General features: G+C 41.1%; 1 protein-coding gene across 11 annotated transcripts in view; it reads left to right on the forward strand.

The window, feature by feature from the left end:
- CADPS (calcium dependent secretion activator) overlaps positions 1 to 24,404 on the forward strand; it is a 478,170-nt gene that overhangs the window by 312,608 nt on the left and 141,158 nt on the right. For 8 of the 11 annotated variants that reach the window (XM_081245090.1, XM_081245096.1, XM_081245089.1 and 5 more), the window contains exons 11-13: positions 4,435 to 4,647; positions 18,462 to 18,598; positions 22,289 to 22,476. In XM_081245090.1, coding sequence (XP_081101216.1) covers positions 4,435 to 4,647; positions 18,462 to 18,598; positions 22,289 to 22,476 — 538 coding nt within the window. Of the gene's footprint in view, positions 1 to 4,434; positions 4,648 to 10,015; positions 10,028 to 18,461; positions 18,599 to 22,288; positions 22,477 to 24,404 lie in introns of all 11 variants that reach the window. The other 3 variants (XM_081245095.1, XM_081245093.1, XM_081245088.1) reach the window with 2 other exon arrangements.

Below are 24,404 nucleotides of genomic sequence, written 5' to 3' on the forward strand. Positions count from 1 at the left end.
AATCCTCCTATTTCAATAAGCTCTCCAGGGGATTCTTATGTATAGTAAAGTTTGCCAGCTGGAGATCAGGGTAATGCACAATCTAGCCAGTGTCTTCAGAGATTTGTGGAGTCTCTCCCTCTGCTCCCTGAAAGGTGAGTGTGCACCTGGAGCAGGACTTGTGGGTCCATCTGTCCCCACTCTCCTCTCAGTTTTATCCTGGTTGTCAATGGAACCAACTGGTGGATAGGTTTATGGGGCAGGTAGCCTTGTAACATGGACATCCTTGCCTTTGTACCAGCCTGAGATCCAGCAGTCATCCAGACATAATCACTTGCTCTAAATCAACTCTACCTGTTAAGGGTCCTTGAAAGATTGGTTTGGGGAACTGGTAAATAAGTGTAAGTAAGTTTTACATTCAGGGCCCTCATTTTAATCAAAAGATGAAAACACTACACTTTACCTTTCCCTGGGCATGGTTCGAAGAGTATGCGAAAATCTCTTAATTCCTATTAGATCGAGTGATTAAGTCTTCCAATAAGAGGATATTCATTCAGAATAATTCAGTGGCACAATTTAAACAACTAAATTAAATCTTCGACAACTCAGCTTTACCATAATAAACAGACCACATCCATGTGTGTTGCTGGAACGGCAATCCCCAGCCAGGAGCTGGCCGACATTCCTTGCCTGGTCTGCCTCCATCCGTTCCCAGACCTGTCCTCTTGTTCTTGACAGGTCAGTACCTGTGGGGTATTCCGTGGAGAGCCCAGGCACTGTCCCACGTTGCATTTTGCAGATGCCGTCCCCGGGAACTGCTGCCTTGCCCAAGACTGCTGCCTAGAAGCATGTGTTGATGTTCACATTGCCTTCTCCTTCCTTGGTTTTCTTTCAGCTAGTTTCTCTGCTCTCTCCTCACCCTCAATGGTGTGCCCTTGGTTTCCCATGCTTTCTGGAGAAGCTCTGGTGCTCTCCGCTGCTGTCACTGTCCTTGCTTCTGCTGCTATAGGTGTTTCTCTTTGCCCCACTCCCTCCGCGATTAGGATTCATTCTGTTGTTAATAACTGATCCTCTGAGAGCAGTTACTGTGTGCCAGGCATGCTGTCAGGCTCTGCAGCAGTCCAGCACAATGCTTACGGTCATCAGCTCTAGAGTCAGACAGCCCGGGTTAGAAGCCCAGCTCTGATGCTTACAGCTCCACTTTGTGTTCATGGGATAATTATCTCCTTCTCTGTGACTCAGTTTCCTCATTTATACAGTGGGAGTAATAGTACTTGCTTCCCAGGGCTGTTGGGAGGATTAAATAAAAATCTGAACACTTAGCATCTTTCCATCTCTACCTCTCTACTTCCCGAGGCAGCCCCATGAACTGACTTTCTGACTGTAGCTCCAGGAACACAGTGTCCCTATTCCCAGCTGTGGGCCCTGGCAGACGGGAGGTGGTGGGGCAAGGAAAAGGACCCATCCGGTGATGTCTAGCCTGCAGATCACCTACGGTATCATGGTAGCTTATCCCGAAGGTTGCCATGAGACTAGACTACAGAAGCTCTACTGACCCCACTCTTCCTTTTAGCTCCTTGGTACCTACTTTTCAGGGGTGAAAGCATCCCTCAAAGCTCTTCTTCCTCTCTCACCCTGCAGAATTTTCCTTCTTATGGTTGTATCCATTCATTTCATCTGGTTTTCCCAGCTTGCTAACTGTACATCATCCTATCCAAATCACACATTTTAAAACTCTCTGTAAGAAATGAACCAAAATATTCCTTCATAAGCATAACCACCATAAAGCTTTTATTTAAAATGGTGCACCCCTAGACCCTTCATATAAAGATGATGCTATTTATTGTTCTAGAATCCCTGGCAATTCTAAGTGCAAAACTACCAACACATACCCACTCTTTTGGAATAGACATTAGAATTAACGTTGTCACCAGAAATCTTTTCCAATGCAAATGTCAAACAGGTTAGTGACTGGGCCTTGTTGGAAATCTAATCTAGATTAAATCTAATCTAATCTAATCTACTAATCACTTTTCATCTTTAAACTGATAACTGGTGGGGGAGGGGAGGGGAGGAATGATGAGGAGCCTGATGAAGATATGAAGCTTTATTTATGGACAGAGAGTCCCAGTAACCGCAAAATACAGGCTTTTGGAATATGTTGACAGACACAATGTCTCTCTGGCCTGAGACCAAAGGGAGGCTTCTGCCTACTTCTCTCTAAATTTTAACCTTGAGAACTGCCTGTGGGGCAAAAATGGGTCTGTAGGGCATTCATTCATCCAACTTGTAATTGTTGAGTACCTACGCTATGCCATGCACTGTTCTAGGTACCAGGGATGCAGCAGTGAACAAAAGAGACAAAAACTCGGTGTCTTTAGGAAGTAACTTATATAATTTGTTAGAGGTGGTAAGAGCTATGGAGAAAAATAATACAAGAGAAGAGAGGTGAGTAAGGAGAGGTAGAGGTCAGGGAAGGCCTGAACAAGCATGCGACATCTGAGCAAAGACACAAAGGAGGTGAGGTTGTGACTCATGCAGATATCTGGAGGAAGAGTTCCATGCACAGGCAATATCACGTGCAAAGGTCCTGAGGTGAGAACACACCTGGAGTGTTCAAGGAGCAGCAAGAGGCCAGCATGGCCATCATGACTTGGGTGCATACAGGGGCACGTGAGAGAGAGAGTAGTAGGAGAGGATGGTAGAAGTAGTGAAGGGTCAATTCACGTGGGGTCTTGCAGGCCTTGTCAGAACCTAGACTCTTCCTCTGAGTGAAATGCAGAGCTACTGGTAGGTTTTGAGCAGAGGGGTGACGTGACCCGACTCTTATGCCAAACGGATTACTCTCGCCCCCATCTGGAGAATCAAGTATAGAGAGTGAAGATGGAGGGAGATGGATCAGATAGGAGGCTATTGAAATAATCTAGGTGAGAGATGAGCATGGCTGAATTCAGGGTGGCAGCACTGGAGAAGGAAGAATGGGTCAAATTCTGTTCTGACGTCCTGAAAGTAGAGCCTTCAGAATTTCATTGGAATGGGCAGTGAGAGAAAATCAGGTGTCAGAAAGGACCCCGAGGTTGTGGACTTGAGCAGCCAGAAGGATGAGGTCAGCTTTACTGAGATGGAGAGGAGGTTTGGGAAAAACACCAGGAGTTCAGCATTGGATGTGATAAATTTGGGGTCCCTTTCCAATATCCGTGTGGAGAAGTCAAGAAACCCACTGGATGTTCAGGTCTGCTGTTCAAGGGAGAGGTCCAGGGTAGAGCTAGAAATGTGGAGACCATGAGCATATCCATGGTATTTGACACTATGGCATCACTGGGGGATTGGGTGTAGACGAAGAAAAGAAGAGGTCCAAGGACAGAAGACCAGGATGCTCCCACGTTTAAAGGTCAGGAGGAGGAGTCAGAGGAGGAGGAACCAACAAACAAGACTGAAAGCAACAGCAAGGGAAGGAGGAAGAAAATCAGATGACCTGGAGCCACGTGAAGAAAACCTTTCAAAGAGAATGGAATGAGTTGATGGATGGAACAGAATGAAGCCTTTGAGTTCATCGTTGGACTCAGCATCGGGGAAGTAATTGGTGACCTTGACAAGTTTCACTGGGGCAGCAGCCCTATCAGAAGGGCTTTAGGGCTTTAAGAGGAGAGAGACCCTTGCTACTTGAAGTGTGGTCCTCCAACCAGCACCATCAGCACCATGTGGGAGCTTGAGTAGAAATGCAGGATCTCAGGTTCTAGCCCCACTTACTGAATCAGAAGCTACATTTTAACGAGATGCCCAGAGAATTCACATGTGCACCAAAATTTGAGAAGCCCTGGTAGAGATCCACTTACATTGTAAAGAGAAGAACAATAGGGCAGTAGCTCAAGGGAGAAGTGGGGGTCAAGAGATGTTTTTGTTGTCCGCTTTGTTTGTTTTTAAAGATGAGAGGGCTTCCCTGGTGGCGCAGTGGTTGAGAGTCCGCCTGCCGATGCAGGGGACACGGGTTCGTGCCCCGGTCTGGGAAGATCCCACATGCCGCAGAGCGGCTGGGCCCGTGAGCCATGGCCGCTGAGCCTGCGCGTCCGGAGCCTGTGCTCTGCAGCGGGAGAGGCCACAACAGTGAGAGGCCCGCGTACCGCAAAAAAAAAAAAAAAAAAAAAAAAAAGATGAGAGAAATAATAGTGTATTTATAGACAGATGTTTACCTGTCCATTAGGCAGCTCAATTGACAATTCTGTCTCCAACCAAACAAAGATGGCGGGAGACAAGAGCTGGGCTCACAATGCCTCTTGGACACCATGGCCCCACTTTGTGGCCAAGTGGGTATCAGATTTCCCATCCTACAGTCAGATAAATGGCTCCTCCCTTCTGCAGCCCAAGAAAAAGCACAGAAACTGCCTCTCTCAGAACTTAGTCCTGCCAAGAACATTGCAGCTCAACTTAGCAGTTTTTTTTTCCCTTTTAACCCAGGTTTGGAGGGTGGCCGAGCCTTCTTCAATGCAGTCAAAGAAGGAGACACCGTGATATTTGCAAGTGATGATGAGCAAGATCGCATTCTCTGGGTCCAAGCCATGTACCGGGCTACCGGTCAGTCACACAAGCCTGTGCCCCCAACCCAAGTCCAGAAACTCAACGCCAAGGGAGGGAACGTGCCTCAGCTGGACGCCCCCATCTCCCAATTTTGTAAGTAAATATGCCATTTGTTAAAAATAGCTCTGTAGAGTAAAGTCAATCTTCCAAAGTTGAGTTAGAAAATCTAGTTGCTTTAACATTAAGGATTCACAAAATCATGTTTGCTGAAAAGAAAAAATAGTGACTTCAGAGGGGGAAAGTTGGGACAAAAATGTTAGATGAAAGTAATTTTAAAGTGCAATACTTGACATTTCCCCCTAAGGACTAAACAAAGAAAATATATTTTAGGTGGATTTTTATCTCTCTGTTTTGGTGAGAGTTTAGAATTCACAGCCAAACATGTATTTGTTTGAGTCCTTCAAATATGGTAGATTATGTATGTCCTTGCCTCATTTCTTCCTATTAAAAGTAATTGTAAAATAGGGCTTGATTTGAAATAAATTTAAATCTGCAACTTAGAACCATTTAAAAATAAATGATGACATTATCACATGCAGTGGGGAAAAAAAAAAAAAAAAAAAACACGGTACCCATTCTGAGCTAAAATACCAGAACCCAAAAATGAAACTTCCTCCTTAAACAGCCCCAGTTCATATTCCAGTCTCTTCCCCTCTTACCTCAGCATCTGCTTTAATTTCTTGCCCCTTTGCCATGCCTTCTTGCTACCTACGTTGGTTTTTATCTTACAACACTTCAGACACACAGGGTCAGATGAAAGACAGCATACGCTTGGAGATACTTATTGAAACAAAGAAAATGGAAACACTGAAAACATAAAGCACCAAATTAAATAATTCATTTTTTACAAAACATGAACCCTAGGGCTTCCCTGGTGACGCAGTGGTTGAGAGTCCGCCTGCCGATGCAGGGGACACGGGTTTGTGCCCTGGTCCGGGAAGATCCCACATGCCGTGGAGCGGCTGGGCCCGTGAGCCATGGCCATTGAGCCTGCACGTCCAGAGCCTGTGCTCCACAACGGGAGAGGCCACAACAGTGAGAGGCCTGCGTACCGCAAAAAAAAAAAAAAAAAAAAAAAAGCCATGAACCCTAAATAGAGATGTTAGGGTTCTGAATAACAGGTCAATTAGGAATAGCTTGGGTACAAGTCATTTTTAGCAATAATCATGGTGAGTCCTGACTTTAGCATGGAACCCACTGATTCAGTATAGTTCACTGAGCAACTGTCTAGATGACAAGACATTGATGAGGAAGACAGGTGAGATCCCTGCCCTCAGGATACCTACAGCCCAGTGGGGAAGTCTAGACAGTAAACAAGTAAAAAAATGAGTAAGATAGTTTCAGACATTGAGAAATACCATAAAGAATGTCATGCAATGGTGACTGAGTGGGGAGAGGGAATATAAGTCAGATGATCTGAGCTTCAGCCCAAATGATAGGGAGTCAGTCCCACAAATATCTGTGGAAAGAGAATTACAGCAAAAGGGAAAGCAAGTGTGAAGGTCCCTTGTCGGAAATTTGACGTTGAACACAGTGCTTTCACACTGTCTCTCCTCTGTTGCTCTTAAAATATGGATCGAGGGCTTCCCTGATGGCACAGTGGTTAAGAATCTGCCTGCCAATGCAGGGGACACGGGTTCAAACCCTGGTCCGGGAAGATCCCACATGCCACGGAGCAGCTAAGCCCATGTGCCACAACTGCTGAGCCTGCACTCTAGAGCCCGCGAGCCACAACTGCTGAGCCCGCGTGCCACAACTACTGAAGCCTGTGCGCCTAGAGCCCATGCTCCACAACAAGAGAAGCCACTGCAGTGAGAAGCCTGTGCACCACAACCAAGAGTAGCCCCCGCTCGCTGCAACTAGAGAAAGCCCACGCGCATCAACGAAGACCCAATGCAGCCAAAAATAAATAAATAAGTAAATTTTAAAAAATATGGATCAAATAATTTTGTAGCTACAGCAACTAAATAGAGAATATTCTCTTTTCAATGAATTCCACTGCCATGTCTGTTTTTATCTAGTAAGACTGTGTTCTTAGACCTTGTAACACCTTTACTGATGGGGAAAAACTCTTTTTGGATGACAAATACTATCCATCAGGTGCTCCCAGGGATACCTGTCCAGTACTGATGGCTTTTTAAAGGAAGATGCATTCCTTGTGGGACATTGCAAATAATCACACAATCATGTGGGTTTCCACAAAGAAAACCCTGAAAGAATAAGGAATAAGTTGAGGAGGACTCAGGGGAAGAGGGACAGCCCTTCTGACCATGACCACCACCAAGTGTCCTACTTTCTTTTTTCTCTAACATTTGTGGCATTTAAGTTTGAGAGCAAAGAGAGAGAAGGAAACATCTCTTTTTAAATTGTTTAGTCACTAGTTGAAATAAAAGCATCCCCAATCTTTATTGAATTAAAATAATTCCTCTATAGTGGAATCCCTTCTTTCACCTTGCCTGACAGGCTCCTTTTAAATAAATTTAGAAACAACACATCCCATTATACTCCTCTGAGATGGAATTAACTGTGTATCAGGAAAAAATTCCTAACTATAACCACCATCCAAATCAAGCTCATAAAACATGTATCACAGGTGATATTTGGAAAATCCTGGTTTTATTTCCAAATAATCTCCACTTCTTCTGAAGTCATTTCACCTCACATTCAGTGTCTTTGTTCTATCATCTGCCAAGATTAAGAAATTACTACTTGGTTCGTGATTAGCCCCCTTTTTTCTCTCTAGTGTAGGAAAGAGGATGGACATTCAGGGGTAAAATTAAATGGAGACCAGACACTGATTTTAAAAAGGAGCGTAGTAATGGAGGCTCTTGAAGAGGGGATGGATGTTCCTTCATGGAAATACACAAGGGCTCTCGATTTACATTTCCCTCCGTGGGTAGGATCCATTTAGCTATGCAATTAGAATCTAGTCATTAGGCAATCAGCTACAAGATTCAGCTGAGTATACACAAGCTTGAGGTGTGTCACTATTCTAGTCGACAGAGGGAGCTTTTATTACATGGAGCATCCAAAGCAAAATTCTAAGGGTTTGAGTTTGTGGGGTGGGGTAAGTAATGTCATTCCTAGAAAGCATGTGAGGGAGGCTGAGAGATGAGTGAGAAGGTCAGATAATTCATGCGTCTGGGACTTATCAGTACCTGGTGGCAGAACCACCCTGTTCCTTATTGTCCCCTTAATCACTGCCCAGGAACAGAGGTTCTCTAGAGAGTATGAGGACTACCTTCCTTCTTACCAGGTTCTGTAAGAAGGAAGCCACCACTTTCAGCCATGCAGATTGTGCCCTGCAGGAGACACTTTTCCCATAGACAGAAATGTGAATGGTGCCTCCTGAGTTGTGCAGTGCCCATTCTGCACAACTGTACACCGTGACCCTGCAGTCAATGACAATCTTTATGCGGAGCTTCAACCCACTAGTATTCAACCTAATAATCCCATAGTTGCTTTACTACCCCTGAAACAGAGCCTCAGCTGCTCCAGATTCTATCTAATGCTAGTTTAGGCACTTAATAAAAACTGCAGCCAGAGTACCAGAAAGTGAGGCTGTGTTCCCATACTTTAGAAACCAGCATCGGAATCCAGTCAGGGTTTAACCAAACCAGCCTTCTGTATCTGATCGTTTACAGTTAGGGGTATTTAAAACCCATGAGAAAGATTCAAACAGGAGCTAAGAATTTTACACTGTGTAGTAATGCACTGAGTAGTTGTGCAAAACAACCAAAAATGGCTGGGGGTAGGGGATATATCATAATTTTTGGTGGGGTCTGCCACAGAATTGTGGTTACATAACAGTTACTTCAAAGCTGCATTTAAACTGGTAAATTCAAACCCTCACTATTAAATAGATCAGGCTTTATATTAACTCAGTCAAACCTCCAGTGTTTATTCAAACTTAACGTAACCAACTCATCCAGATTTGCCCAAGTCTTGTCTGGTTTTAGCCATTAAAGTCCTCTGTCCCAGAAGCCCTTTAGTCCTGAGCAAACTGGGATAGTTTGGTCACCTGGTACTACAAAGTGAGTTAACAGAAAAATGAAAAACAATTACAACACAGTAGTAAAGTAGCAAACTTTGATCCTTCACTGACACTTGGTTCTCAGTCTATACCTCGATTTATTTTGTCACATCACAAATGCTAAGTCAATCACAGACCCTCTAACAAAAGGAGTGAAAACAATCAAGTATTGCATTTTAAAAAGATTTCCCTGACTTCCAAAAGGTAAGGGTCATTGTTAAATACTTAATTCTGTACACATCTCATCAAATCCCTGTTTTTGAATATTTGCTCAAAGTATTTGCTGTTCTTGCAAGTGAATGATTTTTAAGAACAACTTTTCTATGAGTTAACTTTGTAATCACTTTGTTAATATTTACATGGCAAAGGGAAGCTACAGAGAAATGGGATAGGTTTTTTTGGATAGAGAAAAATAAACACTCCAGTCTTGTCATGTCGCTGTCTGCTCAAGGGAAACTTGAGAATGGAATATTTTACAGTTTGGGATACTTGAGCGTAATTGTGAGTTTATTTGGGTCTTTCTAAATTCAGTTTAACAGACTTCTGGGTGCAGATTTTATTTTTTGCAATTTCAAAAGCTCGATTTCAAAATGAAAAGACACGTCTAAGAGTGGAGTGGAGTATTTGTATGGAATTGGAAAAACTGAAAAAAAAATAGATCCTGCTATTCATTAGTTTGTATGTGACTCTACAATGATTTTGGGAGGGTTCCACCAAACTTTTAAACCTTTTTGTTCTTTTGTGGTTTTTTTGATGTGTGTTGCTGTTGATTTAATTTCTCTCTCTCTCTCTCTCTCTTTTTTTTTTTTTTTGGTTAAAACTTGAAAAAATTAAGCCAGTGCCTAGCTATACAACTTTTTAAAACAAATACTTGCAATTTTCCAGTTTTTTAAGGCCAATGTTGCTTACCTTGGAAATGACGTCCAAATCATTGAGTTGAGTGTTGCCACGATTTATTATGCCAAGTGGCCTCTCATTGAAACACCCGATCCCTGTGCAATGTGTTAGAGGAACAGTGGAAAATCAGTACCTCCGTTCTCAAGAGTGCAGGGGGAGGGGGTATTTTAAGCTTTGCTCTTTGGTCAATGATTGATATATCACTTGCAATGAGTCTCATATTGATGTCTGTTTCTCAACTGATAAGTGTTAATCACATCATAGATCCCTAAGGTTGGATGTCTTTGAGAATTGTTCTAATTTTGCTACCACCTGAAGAGTCTTCAGCAGTTAGGGGGATCTTGGTTACTGTTGGTTTGGGGGGGGGTGACTTTGTTTTTTTGTTTTGTTTCATTTAAGTTTTCTTGTTCAATCTTTGCTCAAACCCAAGAATTTTAGCTGCTAGGTTAGAACTCCTGTCTGCTTTCCTGAGCCTTGTTGCTAGTCTTTATGTTATTCTGGTTTGTTCCTTCTTACCCTGCTAACTTCTAGCTGGACTGAAGGGTAAGTGTTCCCCTATAGCTAGCACAGCTCAGATAATCAGACTAGATTATCTGACACCTGCAATGTGCTTCCTCCCTCTCCTCTGAAATCTTCCTCATGTCTAGACTTTGTAGTAAAACTTTTCATGTTATTTTCCTGACCGTAGGTCTGAAATGTCAGCTTCATACTGAAACTAGGATGCATGTGATGTGTGCATAATTGCCTCCTCTCCTTGGCTTTCATATTGGCATCAAATGATCCTCTGAGTAAAGCCAACCATTAACATATCCTAATTTTTTTTATTCCAAGAATATTAATAAACATCACAACAAAATGGCAAATAATGCCTTTGTTTCATGGAATTCACAGCTACCTGACTGCTTAATGCCTGAAAACAGATCATTTTGCACCCTGATGATGTGTTGCTATTGTTGTTTTTCCTTTCCCATTCCAAAGGTTAGAATGGTCAGCGAACCAATGGTGTGGTAACCACGGGTACCTTAACAAATAGAAAGGGGGGGGTAGGAAACCCAAAGATGTTAACTGAGCAAGACTCCAAGAAATTGCAGAACACAATAAAGTAAATTCATTATTTGAACACGAAAGAATTCATTCTACCTGGCTTGAGGGTGTGCTCTAAGACCCAAGAGAGGATTAATTTTGAAAAGAGACATGTAATACATTCAACTACCACGCATAAAAACAGGACATGGGGCTTCCCTGGTGGCGCAGTGGTTGAGACTCCGCCTGCCGATGCAGGGGACGTGGGTTCGTGCCCTGGTCCGGGAAGATCCCACATGCCGCGGAGTGGCTGGGCCCGTGAGCCGTGGCCGCTGAGCCTGCGTGTCCGGAGCCTGTGCTCCACAACGGGAGAGGCCACAACAGTGAGAGGCCCACGTACAGCCAACAAAAAAAAAAAAAAAAAAAAAACAGGACATGAAGGACCCAATTGAATTCATGTAGCTTATTCACAGAAGCTTCAGATTCACAATCTCACAATGTCATGGAGGGTTTTGACCTCTGGTCTCAAATATCTCTCTGCTGCTCTCCCAAGAACAATGACAACAATAACTTTTTTGGACATCATTTGTATTTGTATTCATTTTTCTAAAAATACACCTGTAAGAGAAAAAAAGAAACTTTAAAACATAGAAACATCGTTCTCTTCACTAGTTGAGTTATTAATAAAAGAGTACACAGTTCCTTTATTCATAGAGGAAAAAGCTGTCCACCAAAAATGTGTTGAGAGAAAACTAGACATTAGAGGGAGCTAGAAAAATGGGTCAAGAGAGCAGGCAAATATGTACTTGAGTATTTTGAATGTGAACTTAGAAGTTGTAGGTCACATCATTTCTCCTGACCATTTAATAATAGTCCTTTCTTCTTTTCGTTTTTTTCTTTAATTTGCTTTCTATCCCTCCTTTCTTTCTTTTTTCTTTTCTTTTGCATAAATGTACCCCTGGCTAGCAGACAGATTTTTTTTTTTTTTTTTACCACTTCAAGCAGATAATTTAACTTTCCTTTCCTTTCCATGTCCGATGAGGCATTTTTAAAAGCTTACCATAGAATGTGAACTTTGTGGGCTTTTAGGATTTTGCTCTACTTTTTTTAAAGATTAAAAGAAAGGATGGATGAATAGATGACTGAATGAATTTTGTTCTCGTGAATTTACATGTATTTGCACAACAATGCATTGCTATCCTAGTAGACTCCCAAATAGTTGTTTGCCTTAATTCCTTCTGTAGTTTTGTCTCAGAAGATTTTTGCTGCATCTTCTTGTATTGTCAACTTGCAGTTGCTACATTGCAGGAATGCAACATCAGAGAATGAATTCAATATTAATTTGCGTGACCCCAAACCACACTGTGTATCACTTTCCTTCTCACTCTAAAGTAAATGACTTTTTAAAAGAATAGTCTCTCACAATCAGGGCCAAAATTTTCCAAATACCCTGTTAGGATGTCAATAGATCTTCTTAAATGAAGGGTCACTTCATTGTTAACTGCTTCAAACACATATAACATATTATTCACTAATCAGCTGAGTATTTTCATGACCTATAGTGATTTATAGGAAGATACCTTATTAATGAGTCAACTATAGAAAATTTGTGTTTGCTCTTATTGCAGGGACATAAAAATATTATCAAGTACTGTATAAATTAATTGAAAATGTAGTAACTACAGCAGGGAACATTACAAATCATTTATTTGTTTTGAGATCATTGACAAAAAATTCTGTTACGATTTTTACTCAAAGCATTTGTCTTATGAAGAATTATAAAAATGAACATTGAAATAAATATCACATGTTTATCCCCTTGGGTGTATTGCCAGAGATTTCTGCAAAATGCAATGTGGACCTTGATAGCTTCGGAAGAAGCCATCCTCTCTTGGCCATGCAAGTTAGCTTGATTGAGTCAAAGGCACCATGAAAGAATTAAGTTGTTTCTCAAGGGCAGCAGGCAGGGGAGGACCCGTCTTTTGCTTGCTGTGCAGAGCTCAGGCAGGGCACAACATCCCCTGGTTACTTGACCATGCCAAGAAAAACTCTTCTAGAAAAATCCGTAAACAGTCAGCTGCCATCAATCATTGTCATTTCTTTATTTCATGTCTTCTGATGAGGTTGACTACTGTCATGGTTCGTTATTGTCCAAACCATACATTCACTCTTGTACTGTCAAGCAGATATGACAAGCACACATTTTCCATATAGGAAAGATACAAAGTCACCTTTTAATTTGCAGTTCGAGTTCACAGTGACTTTAGAGTTACATGAGCTATTCTCTTGCCTCTAGCATCCATCAGGGATAACAACAGCCATAACTGTGCTCTAAATTTCAGTGATAAAGCAGCTACCCCTAGTTTATTATAAAAGGGATTCATTAGAGGAGGGAGCCTCCCTCAGACAACTTGTTAACAACACAATCATAGTTATTTTCCACAGCAGAATTTTTCCCCTAGCCTATAACAAGTTCTAACAGGTAATACTACAAAATAAAAAGATTTGACCTTTTGCATGCATTCCCCGAGCTGTTGGGATAATAGAAAAATCTCAACAAAATGAAAATTGGAAAGCTATATTATTCCCCTCCCACTCAAGAAAATTCCATTTGGTAGACCTTATTGCAAACTTATCTAAATTTCTTTCTATCAGAAAAAAGATCACACAAATATGCTTGCTATTAAGACGAGATTGTGAAAAAATATGATATATTCTTTCCCATTGTGAAGGAGAAAAAGAAAAAGAATATCAAACATGAAATGAACCCAGACATCACAGACAAAATAAACGATAGGATGGTCAATTAGGAACATCACTTGAAATTTAAGTAGATTAAATGAGAGTATAAAATTCACATAATCGTATCACTTTAGGAACCATTATTTTCCACATTCCTTAAATGCCAAACCAAAATTGTTTCTGAGCAAACTTGGGGTAAAAATTTTAATTAGTTTCCTCTTGAAAGCATACTTGCCTTCCCTAAGTCTGCATGTCCATCAGCCTGCTTCTGTGTCATGGATACCCATTGATAGTTCTTTTAAGTTTATAAATGTAGTTTAGGTACCAATATCAGCTTTATTCATCTAAGTTTAGTCTGAAGTCAGTCTCCTATGCCCATGCTGTAAAGAACTCCAAAATCTTTATGCAATTACAGCCCAGAAGTGAAACAAGAAGCATTGTTTGGAAGATGTGTTGAATTATGCCCTAGCTCCAGAGCCTATGAAATTACATAGCCCATTTTCAATATATTTGAAGCCCTTACAAACTAAGCAGGACTGAGCAACTCTTCAGCCAGGTCTGAAAAAGGTAAAGATTGAAGTAACTTCTTAAAATGCAGTCGATCCTTGATTTCTTAAGTAATAAAAAAAAATACATATATTAATGAAAAAGAACATTGGTATGTGTCTCCCAAAGCAAGAGATAATCCAAACATCATTAGAGTTTTAAGCTTCTACTTTACCCTCCTAATTCTATTTTGCTCAGCCTAGTATTTAAATTCATTTGCATTCCCTTGACACATGCCAAACATTGGCAAGGGAATTGATCCCAGTGTGTCCTGAATCCAGGAATTGACTTTTCCATCCTTTTGCTCTGGGCTGTTTTCCCCTTGCTAATGTCAACATTGGAGTTTTCTTTTTCTCTCATCAACCAATTCCAATTGTTTGCACAGGGCAAAATGCGATTGCAAGGAGCATTTAGTTTTTAATGTTCAGCACTGTAGAAGAACAGACTGGGACCGTGCAAGGATGACTAGGTGGTGTTGCTTGAGAAGCACCCACAAGTTCTTTGAAACAGAATTTGGAACAGCTGGACCACTGCAGTGTTTTATTTTAAAATAGATAACATATGTAATGCATATGGTCCTAGACATGTATGGAGACACAGGCAGACAATCTGAATGGTATCCAAAGACACCTGCACCTAGAATTCTGTTTCCTTTTATAAGATTTTTTTCCCCCTAAGAACACATGTTCCCACTTTGGGATTTGCAAGATGCCATCTGAATCCCCATGTGTGTGACTCCTTAATAAAGTCGATGGGAAGTTTCCTGGGATGCAAATGTCAGAGTAAGTCAGTTAATAAACACCTTCTAAGGACCTGGCTCCTCTGGGAGCTGCCAGGGGAAGTAACAGATCAGAAGCTTACCCTCAAGGAACATTTTATCTACCAGGGGATTTAAGTGTGTGTTCTGACCACAGAGAAATTGGAACATCACCCAGCAAAAAACAGAGGCAGAGAATAGGAACTGGTTATACAGGGGCAGAGGAGAAGCATAAAGCAGAGAGCTTGGGAAGGACTCCCAGCTTCCTAGAAACAATATGGTTTAAGAAGCAACCTATAACTAATAATATAGGTTAATAGTGATCAATATAGTGACAGCCTTGGCTCCCTAAGAATATTAAACAAACTGGCTTTGGGAGCACCAAGAAGCCTGCCCGTTCACTCATGGCTAAGGTTTTTGAGCACTTAGTATATGCCAGGCACATAGGTGCTTTGCAGGTTCTGCTTATCAGATCCTGTCAACAATCCTCTCTGAGGGTAGACTCAAACACCATTCTCAACTTACAAATGAGGAAAATAAGACTCAGAAACACTCATCAACTTCCTCACATTGCATACCCTGTAACGGCAGAGCTGGCCTCAAATTCAGTCTTCGTGACCCTCTAAGCCCACCCACTGAATCACCTGCTATCCTAGCTCAAATAAACTATTCCTGTTGAATTTAGTGTATCAACATTTCCTAAAATCAAGAAGTAGAAAATATTTGTTTAGAGAGCACATTTATTTATCTCAGTGAGATAAATTCATTATTTTAACGCATATGTTTCGAGTGCCTGCTGTGTGCCAGGTACTGTTCTAGGTGCTGGGAACACAGCAGAGAATAAACATTTCAAAATCCCTGCTTGGATGGAGCATCAAAATCACAGCCCTTCCTTGGACACCTTAAAAAAGCATTCCTGGCCTACTGCTCCTCTCTTTTTTTTTTTTTTTTTGTCTGAATGTAATAAGCTCAGTGAAACTCTCAGAAATTTCCTGGGAGCCAGCCACCCTGTTAAGCACTCTTGAGTTGTTGGAACCATTAAGATAATGAACCTAATTCTCAGTAAATGATGATTTTGTGTAAGCAAAATCCAAGGGCTGCTCGTTTTACTTGCTGGAAATTCCCACTGCATTAAGCTCCATCCCATGGAAGGTGTAAAGGGACCTTAAGGATGATTAAATGACAGTGGCAGCAGAAAGGGAGCTAAAAGTTTGGCTCATTTTACACACGAGGAAACTGAGACTCAGACAGATCAACACTTCAGCCAGTATCCCACACCTATTTAAAAGCGGAGCTCACAGGAGCACCCAGACCTCCTAAATCAGTCCCAGGCTCGGTCACCCCCATGTGAACTGACAGAGAGGAAAGAAGGAAGAAGGGAAAAAGGAATTTTTATGTTGATAGGGTTACTTTCGGAAAAGGAAAACAGGCGGATTTTAAGCATATTTTAAAACCTGCTTTAAAATGTGAGTAAGAATGAAATTGTTCTTTAGATGAAGTCCAAGCCAAGAATTAGCGGGGTGAAGCCGTCTTGTGATGATGGATGGGGGAGGTGGGAGGGGGTAGGTCTGTATCCAGGTCTCCACGGAGGAGGCAAGCTCTCTTTCCAGATCCATTTCCTGAGTGGGCAGCCATGCAAAATAGTTCATCACAGAGTTTTCAAGAGGTTCAGCAAATAGAGGAAGAGACTTCAAACGTGGGGCATATTTTTAACAGCTACAAAAGAGCCCCCTTCTCCCTGGCTAAATGACTGTTTGCACCATCATAATTGAAGAACACTAAAATAGCAGAGGCAAACTGGCCAAGTAAAGGGCCCGACCGGTTTGTCAGCCTACAGCCTCTTTTGGGAAACCTGAGAGCAAGAAGCTGATGCGAGCCAAATTGCCTCATCTATCTGCTAGAATTGGGAGGCACAGAGCGAGTGAAGCTTTTTATGAGGATGGAACAGGACAAGCAATGGGTGTACCCCACTGTTAGTTTCTCCGGGGACTGACAGGATGGGGGCGAGAGGGCAGAATGGTCCTGAGGGACGGAGCAGTATCACCTGGATTACAGGAGTGCCATCCTGCAGGGGGACAGCTAAAGTTGGAGCAGGTTTAAGACACTTGCTTTGAGCCAGAGACACACACACACACCCTTACTCACACACACACACACACACACACACACACACACACACAATACACATACACACATATCCCAGAAGCAGCTAGCTTTCTCCCCGGTACCAACTTCCTGGCCACCTCTCTTTCTAGCCATCCTGAGTCAAAGGAGAAATATAGCTTGGAGACCAAATTACCAAACAAAAGAATCCTCCTAGGTAAAGCACCTAAACTCAAATTGAAAGCACTTTCCTGAAGACAAATCTGAGGCAATTAACCCAGCAAAGAGGATTCTTTCAGATTGTCTAATATAATTCCTGCTCATGTGATATCCCTTCCAGAATTTTGTGTTTTATCCTATTAGTAGAGCGATTTGGCTATTAAAACAGACATTCTTCAACTTGCCTTCTGGTAACCGTTGCTTCTGTGTGTCTTGGGCATAAACAACACATCCTGTTCAAACACTGACCACTTGCTGCTTCTATGAAAGATGACTGAAGATTTAAAACCCAACAAAAAGAGGGCATACATCTGACATACCATGCATTTAGGTTGGAAGGATACACAAAATTAATAATGTGAGGAAAAATCATCATCTTAATATCACACTGCAACTATAATCCCCATTTTCAGCCATCCCCCAAGCAGGGAGGGAAAAAAAACTGCCTGGGATGAAGGCCACTTTTGAAAATATTATTCAAATACCCTCTCAAGTCAGAAATCCGTTTTCCCATGTCCTGACAGCATCCCTGGTCCCTGGCAGGTGCCCGTATTCCAGTAGAATGTTGCACGCAAGGGGATGAATAAACTCTTGCTTGATTTAAGATTCTTTTTCTTCACAGCATTTCAGGACAGTGAGTAAATATGAGACAGAGTGAGCCGATTCCTTTAATGTCTAGGACCTTCATTCCTTCCTCTTTGGGATTTGCTTGGTCTCACTCGAGTCGGATTCTCTGAGTTATTTTGCCGATTGAATATAGACTATTTTAGTTACACATATTGAGATTAATTAGTTAGCCCTTAGGAGGTTTTGCCTACAGCCTTCACCCTGTAAGGAAAAGTGTGAATACATTGAGACTATTAATTCACAATAAATGGCAGATCATAGCTCTTGCTGAGAAAATTTGTTTGTCTTTCATAAGCTTCGCTAACTGAGTAAGCACACTATAAGGCAATGTCCTTGGCTATCACAAACTAAATTCCCGTTGAACTTATTCTCCAGGTTTCAATGAAAATCTTTTGTTATTATTTTGTTTTAATTTTGGAAGATGGGGACCCAAACCCTTTGCGCAACCAAATCGGCCACGGGGATTTGGAAGGGGAGGATAAAAATATTGTCACTTGGCTGAAAATCAGCATAACCCTTTTTTCCAGATAATCCCAATAATTGTAGAGAAATTGCTCTAGATATAACCACTGGAATGGCAGAATCTATTAAAAACCTAAAAGCTAAATAGGCTTTTATAAGCAAAGATCCGATCTGCTTTCAGTGTTTGGTGAAATGCAGGCGAAGTTACGGTCGTGTGCTTAGTTTTTCAAGAACAACATAAATGCACTGGAGTTGTGATCATTTGATAAACATGTTGATGCCAATATATTTTTGCCGAAATGCAATAAACTCACCAGTAAGTGATGCAAGTTGACAATGGGAGGTATAAAAAAGAATATCTTGGGGATGTTGGTGGGAGGCAACGGGGAAACAGCTAGCGTTTGTAATGCCTAGTGAATTCCTGTGTATTTGAAATGTCAAAGAAAATGTGATGTGTTTCTCTAAATTGTGTCTCTCTCTACATGTATAAATGAACAGACGCAGATAGAGCTCAAAAACATGGCATGGATGAATTTATCTCTTCCAACCCCTGTAACTTTGACCACGCTTCCCTCTTTGAGATGGTGCAACGTCTTACTTTGGATCACAGACTTAATGATTCCTATTCTTGCCTGGCAAGTATATTCTTTGGTCTACAGCAATTGAAATGGGATAACATTTCAAAAAATAAAATATTTTTCTACCTTTATGTCAGAAGCTCTTTTCTCCGTTGTGGAGCCCCTTTAACAATTATAAATGTGTTCTTGATTTCCTGTGTTGAGATAGTTTTAGTTACCAAAGAAAGAAGACAGAGCGGGAGGAAGTTATCAGTAGAGACGATCCAATTCCCCAGCCTCCCTATCTGAGCTTCCCCCTTTTCAGCTGCTACATGAGAAATATTCTCAAGAGGGTAATTGAGTTTGGCACCTGCTTATGGAGAACTTGTAAAAATTGCCTCGGTTTCTTAGACATTAAGATTCCCCTCGCACCCCACCCCACATAGTGAGACCCTGTGCTCCTGTCTCAGAAATGAATGGGTCCTTTTTATGTATTTTTTTAAAGATCAAAATGATTTGTAAATCAAGTTCGCTTCCCTTTTCATAAGGTAAATGGGTTTGGGTTTGTTTGTTTGAGTGGCTTTCTTCTTTCTACATAGTATTCGAAGCATTTTTCACCCTTTGGGGGAATTTTCTTGTGGTGCTTTAGACGTTTAGAAGTCCCGCTGTCCAGCGAGAGCATGAACATTTCTTGAAATCCTATTTTAAGCCTAGATTTAAATCCATTTAAATTTAAGGGACCGCTATTACGTGTTTATTAGATTTATGAAGATAGATTTGAGATTATACCATCAAATTCAAAAGCCTAAAAGAGACCCAATTTATTTCCTTCTGCAAACCAGAAATTGTCACTTAATTTCTTAAAGATAAAGGCTATTAATCCCACATTATAGATGGGAAAGGTGAGGGGAAAGGATGAAATGGCTTCACACAGAGGAAAAGCCTCATCCCTGACTCCACATACTAAGGTTAATATATCTGTATGTTATTAAATATTATATAATTAACTAAGGTTAACATATTATTGATATTAACATAAGTATAGTGAAAATCTGGGTTTTTTGTCTAAATGGTATGGCTCTACCCTAAATCTGTCCTGACTAATTTTCTTGTTTTAAATTCCTTTTCTTGTTCTGTGCCAGAAGCCAAAATATTAAAAATGGTAGATAAAATAGTCTAAAAAACAGAAGCGGGATTATGTGGAATAATTTATCAATCTTCGTCTCACAAAAGATTCATTGATTATCTCAGGTTTAGAATTACTTCATCAGAAGTCTGAACTTTGCCAAATTGGAAAGGAATGCATCATTTTGACTTTAAAAAAAAAAAAAAAAAAAAAGCTTACCTTGCATTGCAAGGCAGTTTTTCTCAAATGTATTTCCTACGATTATGTAATTATTCATGTAATTATAAATTGCATTCGTGAAACTTGTAAGAATATGCCTCTGAACTTAAATAATTTCTTTTTATGTACAATTCCTAGTCTCTTGAGGAATTTTTTGAGGAGTCTTATTTTCAAGACTTTTTTCAAATCCTAATTTCTTAAAACGATTTTCTTTTTCACTAAGAAATTCATCACTAAGGAGTGAGTGCCCTCTAAAAAAAATTAAACCAGAAATGAAATTCTGAAGCTTGCTCCCTGTGAATCATATATAGCCCTAAAAATCCAAAATTAATTATGAATATCATAAAACAATTTCCTTTCCCGTTTGTGTACCTGTATCTATTAATCATCATCCCCAAATTTCAGAAAATAACAGCCATTAAAAAGACCTTATCTCCTGCCTCTATATATTCCATTTTCTCATTATTACAATCTTTTTTTTCAGTTAGTTTTGGAGACCGACCAGCAGGAATACATAAATTTTTCTGTGTCTTCGACTGAGTTCCTAATTGATATTTCTTCAACTCTTTTCAAAGCAGCTATTTTGGCATCTACAAAAGACTTGGTGTCATCTGAGTCGTAGAAAATATATTTTAATCTTTCACAGCAGTGTTGTTTCTAAGATTTAGCATTTGGGGTAGCAGATGGAGTGGCAAAGAAGTTGCCTATAGGGGCAGCCCACTGCCTCGACTACTCTCCCGCCCTCTGCAGTAACTTATCATTTGAAATAGGAAAGATGCCGTCTTTCGTTGGATGCATTGCTGAGCTGCATGTTGTCTATAGAAGTTTCCCCGGATCACTAATACCAGAGGAGAGTGTTGGCAGGGGCCTCCCTCGCTGCAATTCCTTGGCCTTTACCTGCCACCTGGTCACTTTCTCCTTTTGCCTTTTCTCTCCCAAGACAGAGCCATATTCAAAAGATGACTCAGAGAAGACCCTCAAAGTAAAATTAAATTTATATTTAAGACAATCCTAAATTCTCGGCTTACAATGTACCACCTCAGTTGGTTTCTTTCTTGCTTCAGAAAGGTACCCAAACTGAAAGAAGTGATTGGATTTCAGGCTTGTCCCAAGGGTGGCTTTGAGTGGCAAGTCGCTGGGCCTGTCTGATCAGCTCTTAAGTGCATGATAGAGGCAGCAGTTTCTACCCCGTCAGGCCTACCCATCTGCTCTGGATTGGAGATTCCATCCGGGTTCTCTTTCAGAGCAGAGTTTTGTGTGGTCCTGCAGCAAGCAAATACATGATAAGAAAACAAATAACCGCCAGGGAAAAAATAAAGCAAAACGCTCAGCCAGGGCACAGGAAGCTCCTCTCAGTTTAATTGAATCCTGTATGATTCACAACTTGAAAACTTAGTCATGTTGTTCTCTTTGGAAAGTTCTGTTATTATCTTCATTTTAAAATCTAAAAAACTTTTTTCTTCCAAAGTGAAAGGATTTATGAAGTCCTAGCATGTATGTAGACCAATCCTAGTATTTATTAATGCTCCAGAGTGTTAAAAAAAAAAAAAAAAACCACCCAGAAGACTTGGAGTAAGACAGAGCTGGGTTTGCAAGAGGGAGGGGATATGGAGATATATGTATACATATAGCTGATTCACTTTGTTATACAGCAGAAACTAACACACCATTGTAAAGCAATTATACTCCAATAAAGATGTTAAAAAAAAGTGAAATAATCCAATAGTATCATACTCTACATACTATTTTACAATAATTTCTTGCATTGTGACCATATTTCCATGTTAATAGGTATATTCTGTAATATTAAAAAGAAAAAAGACAGAGCTGGGTTTGAGTCCTGCCTGTTTTGTGTTATTTGTGAGCTCTTATTTCCATTTCCTCATCTATGAAATGGGGGTAAACCTGCTCTGTCTGCTTCTCAAGGTTGTTATGGGGCTCAACTGAAAGTTCTTTGTCAAGGGTAAAGCACTGTACCCAGTTAAGGCACTAATGTTATTATTTCCTCTTATCAGTAACCAAGACTTTGCCCTACCCACACTCCAACACTCTTTTAAGGTGGACGCTTCAGGGTTAAAGCAGTGGGTGAGCCTCTCTTTCTGGAACCATGCCCTCTGCTAATCCAGATGCCATCACTTACTAGCTGCAGAATGCTAGGGAAACTCCATGTCCTCCCTGAGCTCAAATTTCCCGACCATCAAACAGGGATAGCAGCACCTACCTGATAGGGCTGTTATGAGGACTAAACCAGATAGCACACACGGCGTTGGGCACAGCGGCTGGCACTTAATGAGCAATCAGGAAGTGTTAGCTCTGTGGCTATTTTTAACCCCCTTCTCCAGTCATCCCCAACTCTAGCAGCTCTCCCCCAGAAAAACCCAAACTATATTTAAAAGAAAGTCTCTCCTTTATTCTCCAAACAGGGCTGGTTCAGTCCTGGCCAGGTGTTTGTACTAGACGAGTATTGCGCCCGAAATGGAGTCCGAGGGTGTCACCGACATCTCTGTTACCTCAGAGATTTGCTTGAACGGGCAGAAAATGGCGCCATGATTGACCCCACCCTCCTTCACTATAGCTTTGCCTTCTGTGCATCCCACGTCCATGGGAACAGGTAAGCACATGTCCAGCGGTATTTAAAAATATTTTTTAAGGCACTGGCCATGGTTTATGACTGGTCCTGCTTTTAGGGTCATCTCTAACTCTATCCATCCCCATTCCCTCAGTAGTACAGACCAGTGGGCGTGCACGCACACACACAGACACACACACCAGCCACACAAACACAAAAAACACACAGGTCTGAATTTCTTCTCCTTTCAAGAGACTTAACAGAAATGGCAAACAGGACTTCTAGAGTGGTCTCTGAAATTAGAACCATGTAGGCTCAAATCATGGCTGCTCCATTTGCTTTCCATGACCCTGGATGGTAATTAAACCCTCTCTGCCACTGTTTTCTCATCTGTAAAGCAGGGATGATGGTGTCCTCGTGGGGTTGTCAAGAGGATGCAAGTGGATATAAAGGGTTCAGCACAATGCCTGGGACGTGGCAAGGGCTAAATAAGTATTTGCCTTTGTTGTTGGAATCATTCGTTCCATAAATATTTAATGATTACTTGTTGAGGAACAGGTACTCTGCTATACCTTCAGCGTGCATGGTGAGCAAAAACCAGACACCAAATGAGGGCAGAGTTATATAGAGATTGGTTCTCTGAGAAGAAGGAATAAAACTCCATGGTAGTCGTTAATAAAGGAACACAACTCAGATGGGGTGGCAGGATGGCAGGAAGAACCTCCCCGGGGAATCGATGCTTGGGCTGAGTGCTGAAGTAGGAGTTGAGTGGTTCCGGGCAAAAGGAGCAGCATAAACAAATGCTCTGCATAGGCAAAGCAAGAGCTGAAACAAGCTAGGCGAAGCTGGAAGGCACAGATAATCATGACACTTAGAGTTTAACCACAGAGCTGGGAAGAACTTCAGAGATCACAGTGTAATCAACGCCCTCAGTTTATAGGTTTTATAGGCAAGACCAGAACATCAGTTCTAACTCCATACTAAGTACTTTCTTTCTTTAGACATTGCCCAGCTCCTGGAGGAAAAGTTCCGTGTTGTAAATAATGCAAGGCAGCAAATAATTTAAGAACATTACCATTTGGCTCTGAGGACGTGGAATAAGCTTCCACACTGCCACAGCCAGTTTACTATCCCAGTGTATGTAGCCTCACATTACTATAAAGACAAGCCTACATTACCCCGGACACCTCAACCAATAGCCAGGGAAGGCACACCCAAGGAAAACTAGGTATCTTCAGAAACCCAGCCTGTGATGAACAAGTTGCTGCTCTGCGGAAATTCATATGTGGGAGCATCCAGAATTGACTGCATTTTCTTTTAAATCAGAACTGGATCAGTCATCTTCACCTTTGCAAGCTATACAACTCTGAAGTGTCTGTGGGGTTAGTTCTGTGCTTTTCCTCTCTCTAGCACTGGTAGATTTTATGAGATGCAACTTCAACATTTAGAGCTGGATAACAATAGCATTGTAGGTTTGAATATTTAACAGGCAACAAGGTTTTCATCACCTCCCATTGTTATAAGGTTTGCTAGCCCAGCACATGACCTTTCATTTGCATAAAAGATATTCATGAAAACTCTGATACCTGGGGACTGTCTCTGCATAATTCAGCTTTTTTATAAATATACACTTTGATGACTATCTGTTACAGCCTCTTGGACTGAATTCTTTAAAGAGAGAGAGAGAAGTTGCATTATATTCTCTGGGTTGTCACACTGTATTCTACATATGTTACTGAATAAGGAAGTGTTATAAAATAATGAAGTGTTTTTGTAAACTCCCTGGTAAACATCATCATGAATTATGATACACATTGTCTGGATTTCATATTGTAAGACTGCCACTTGATTCACAGTTAGGTTTATACATCTTGTCATGGAAACAGTTTTGGATTTCTTATTTTCAGTTCTGATTTTCCTTATGCAAGTTTGCATCTTTTTTTTTTTTTTTGCTTATTATTTTAGTTTGA

Source organism: Mesoplodon bidens (assembly GCF_964165515.1).
Source record: "Mesoplodon bidens genome assembly, chromosome: 10".
Taxonomy (NCBI): Eukaryota; Metazoa; Chordata; class Mammalia; order Artiodactyla; family Ziphiidae; genus Mesoplodon; species Mesoplodon bidens.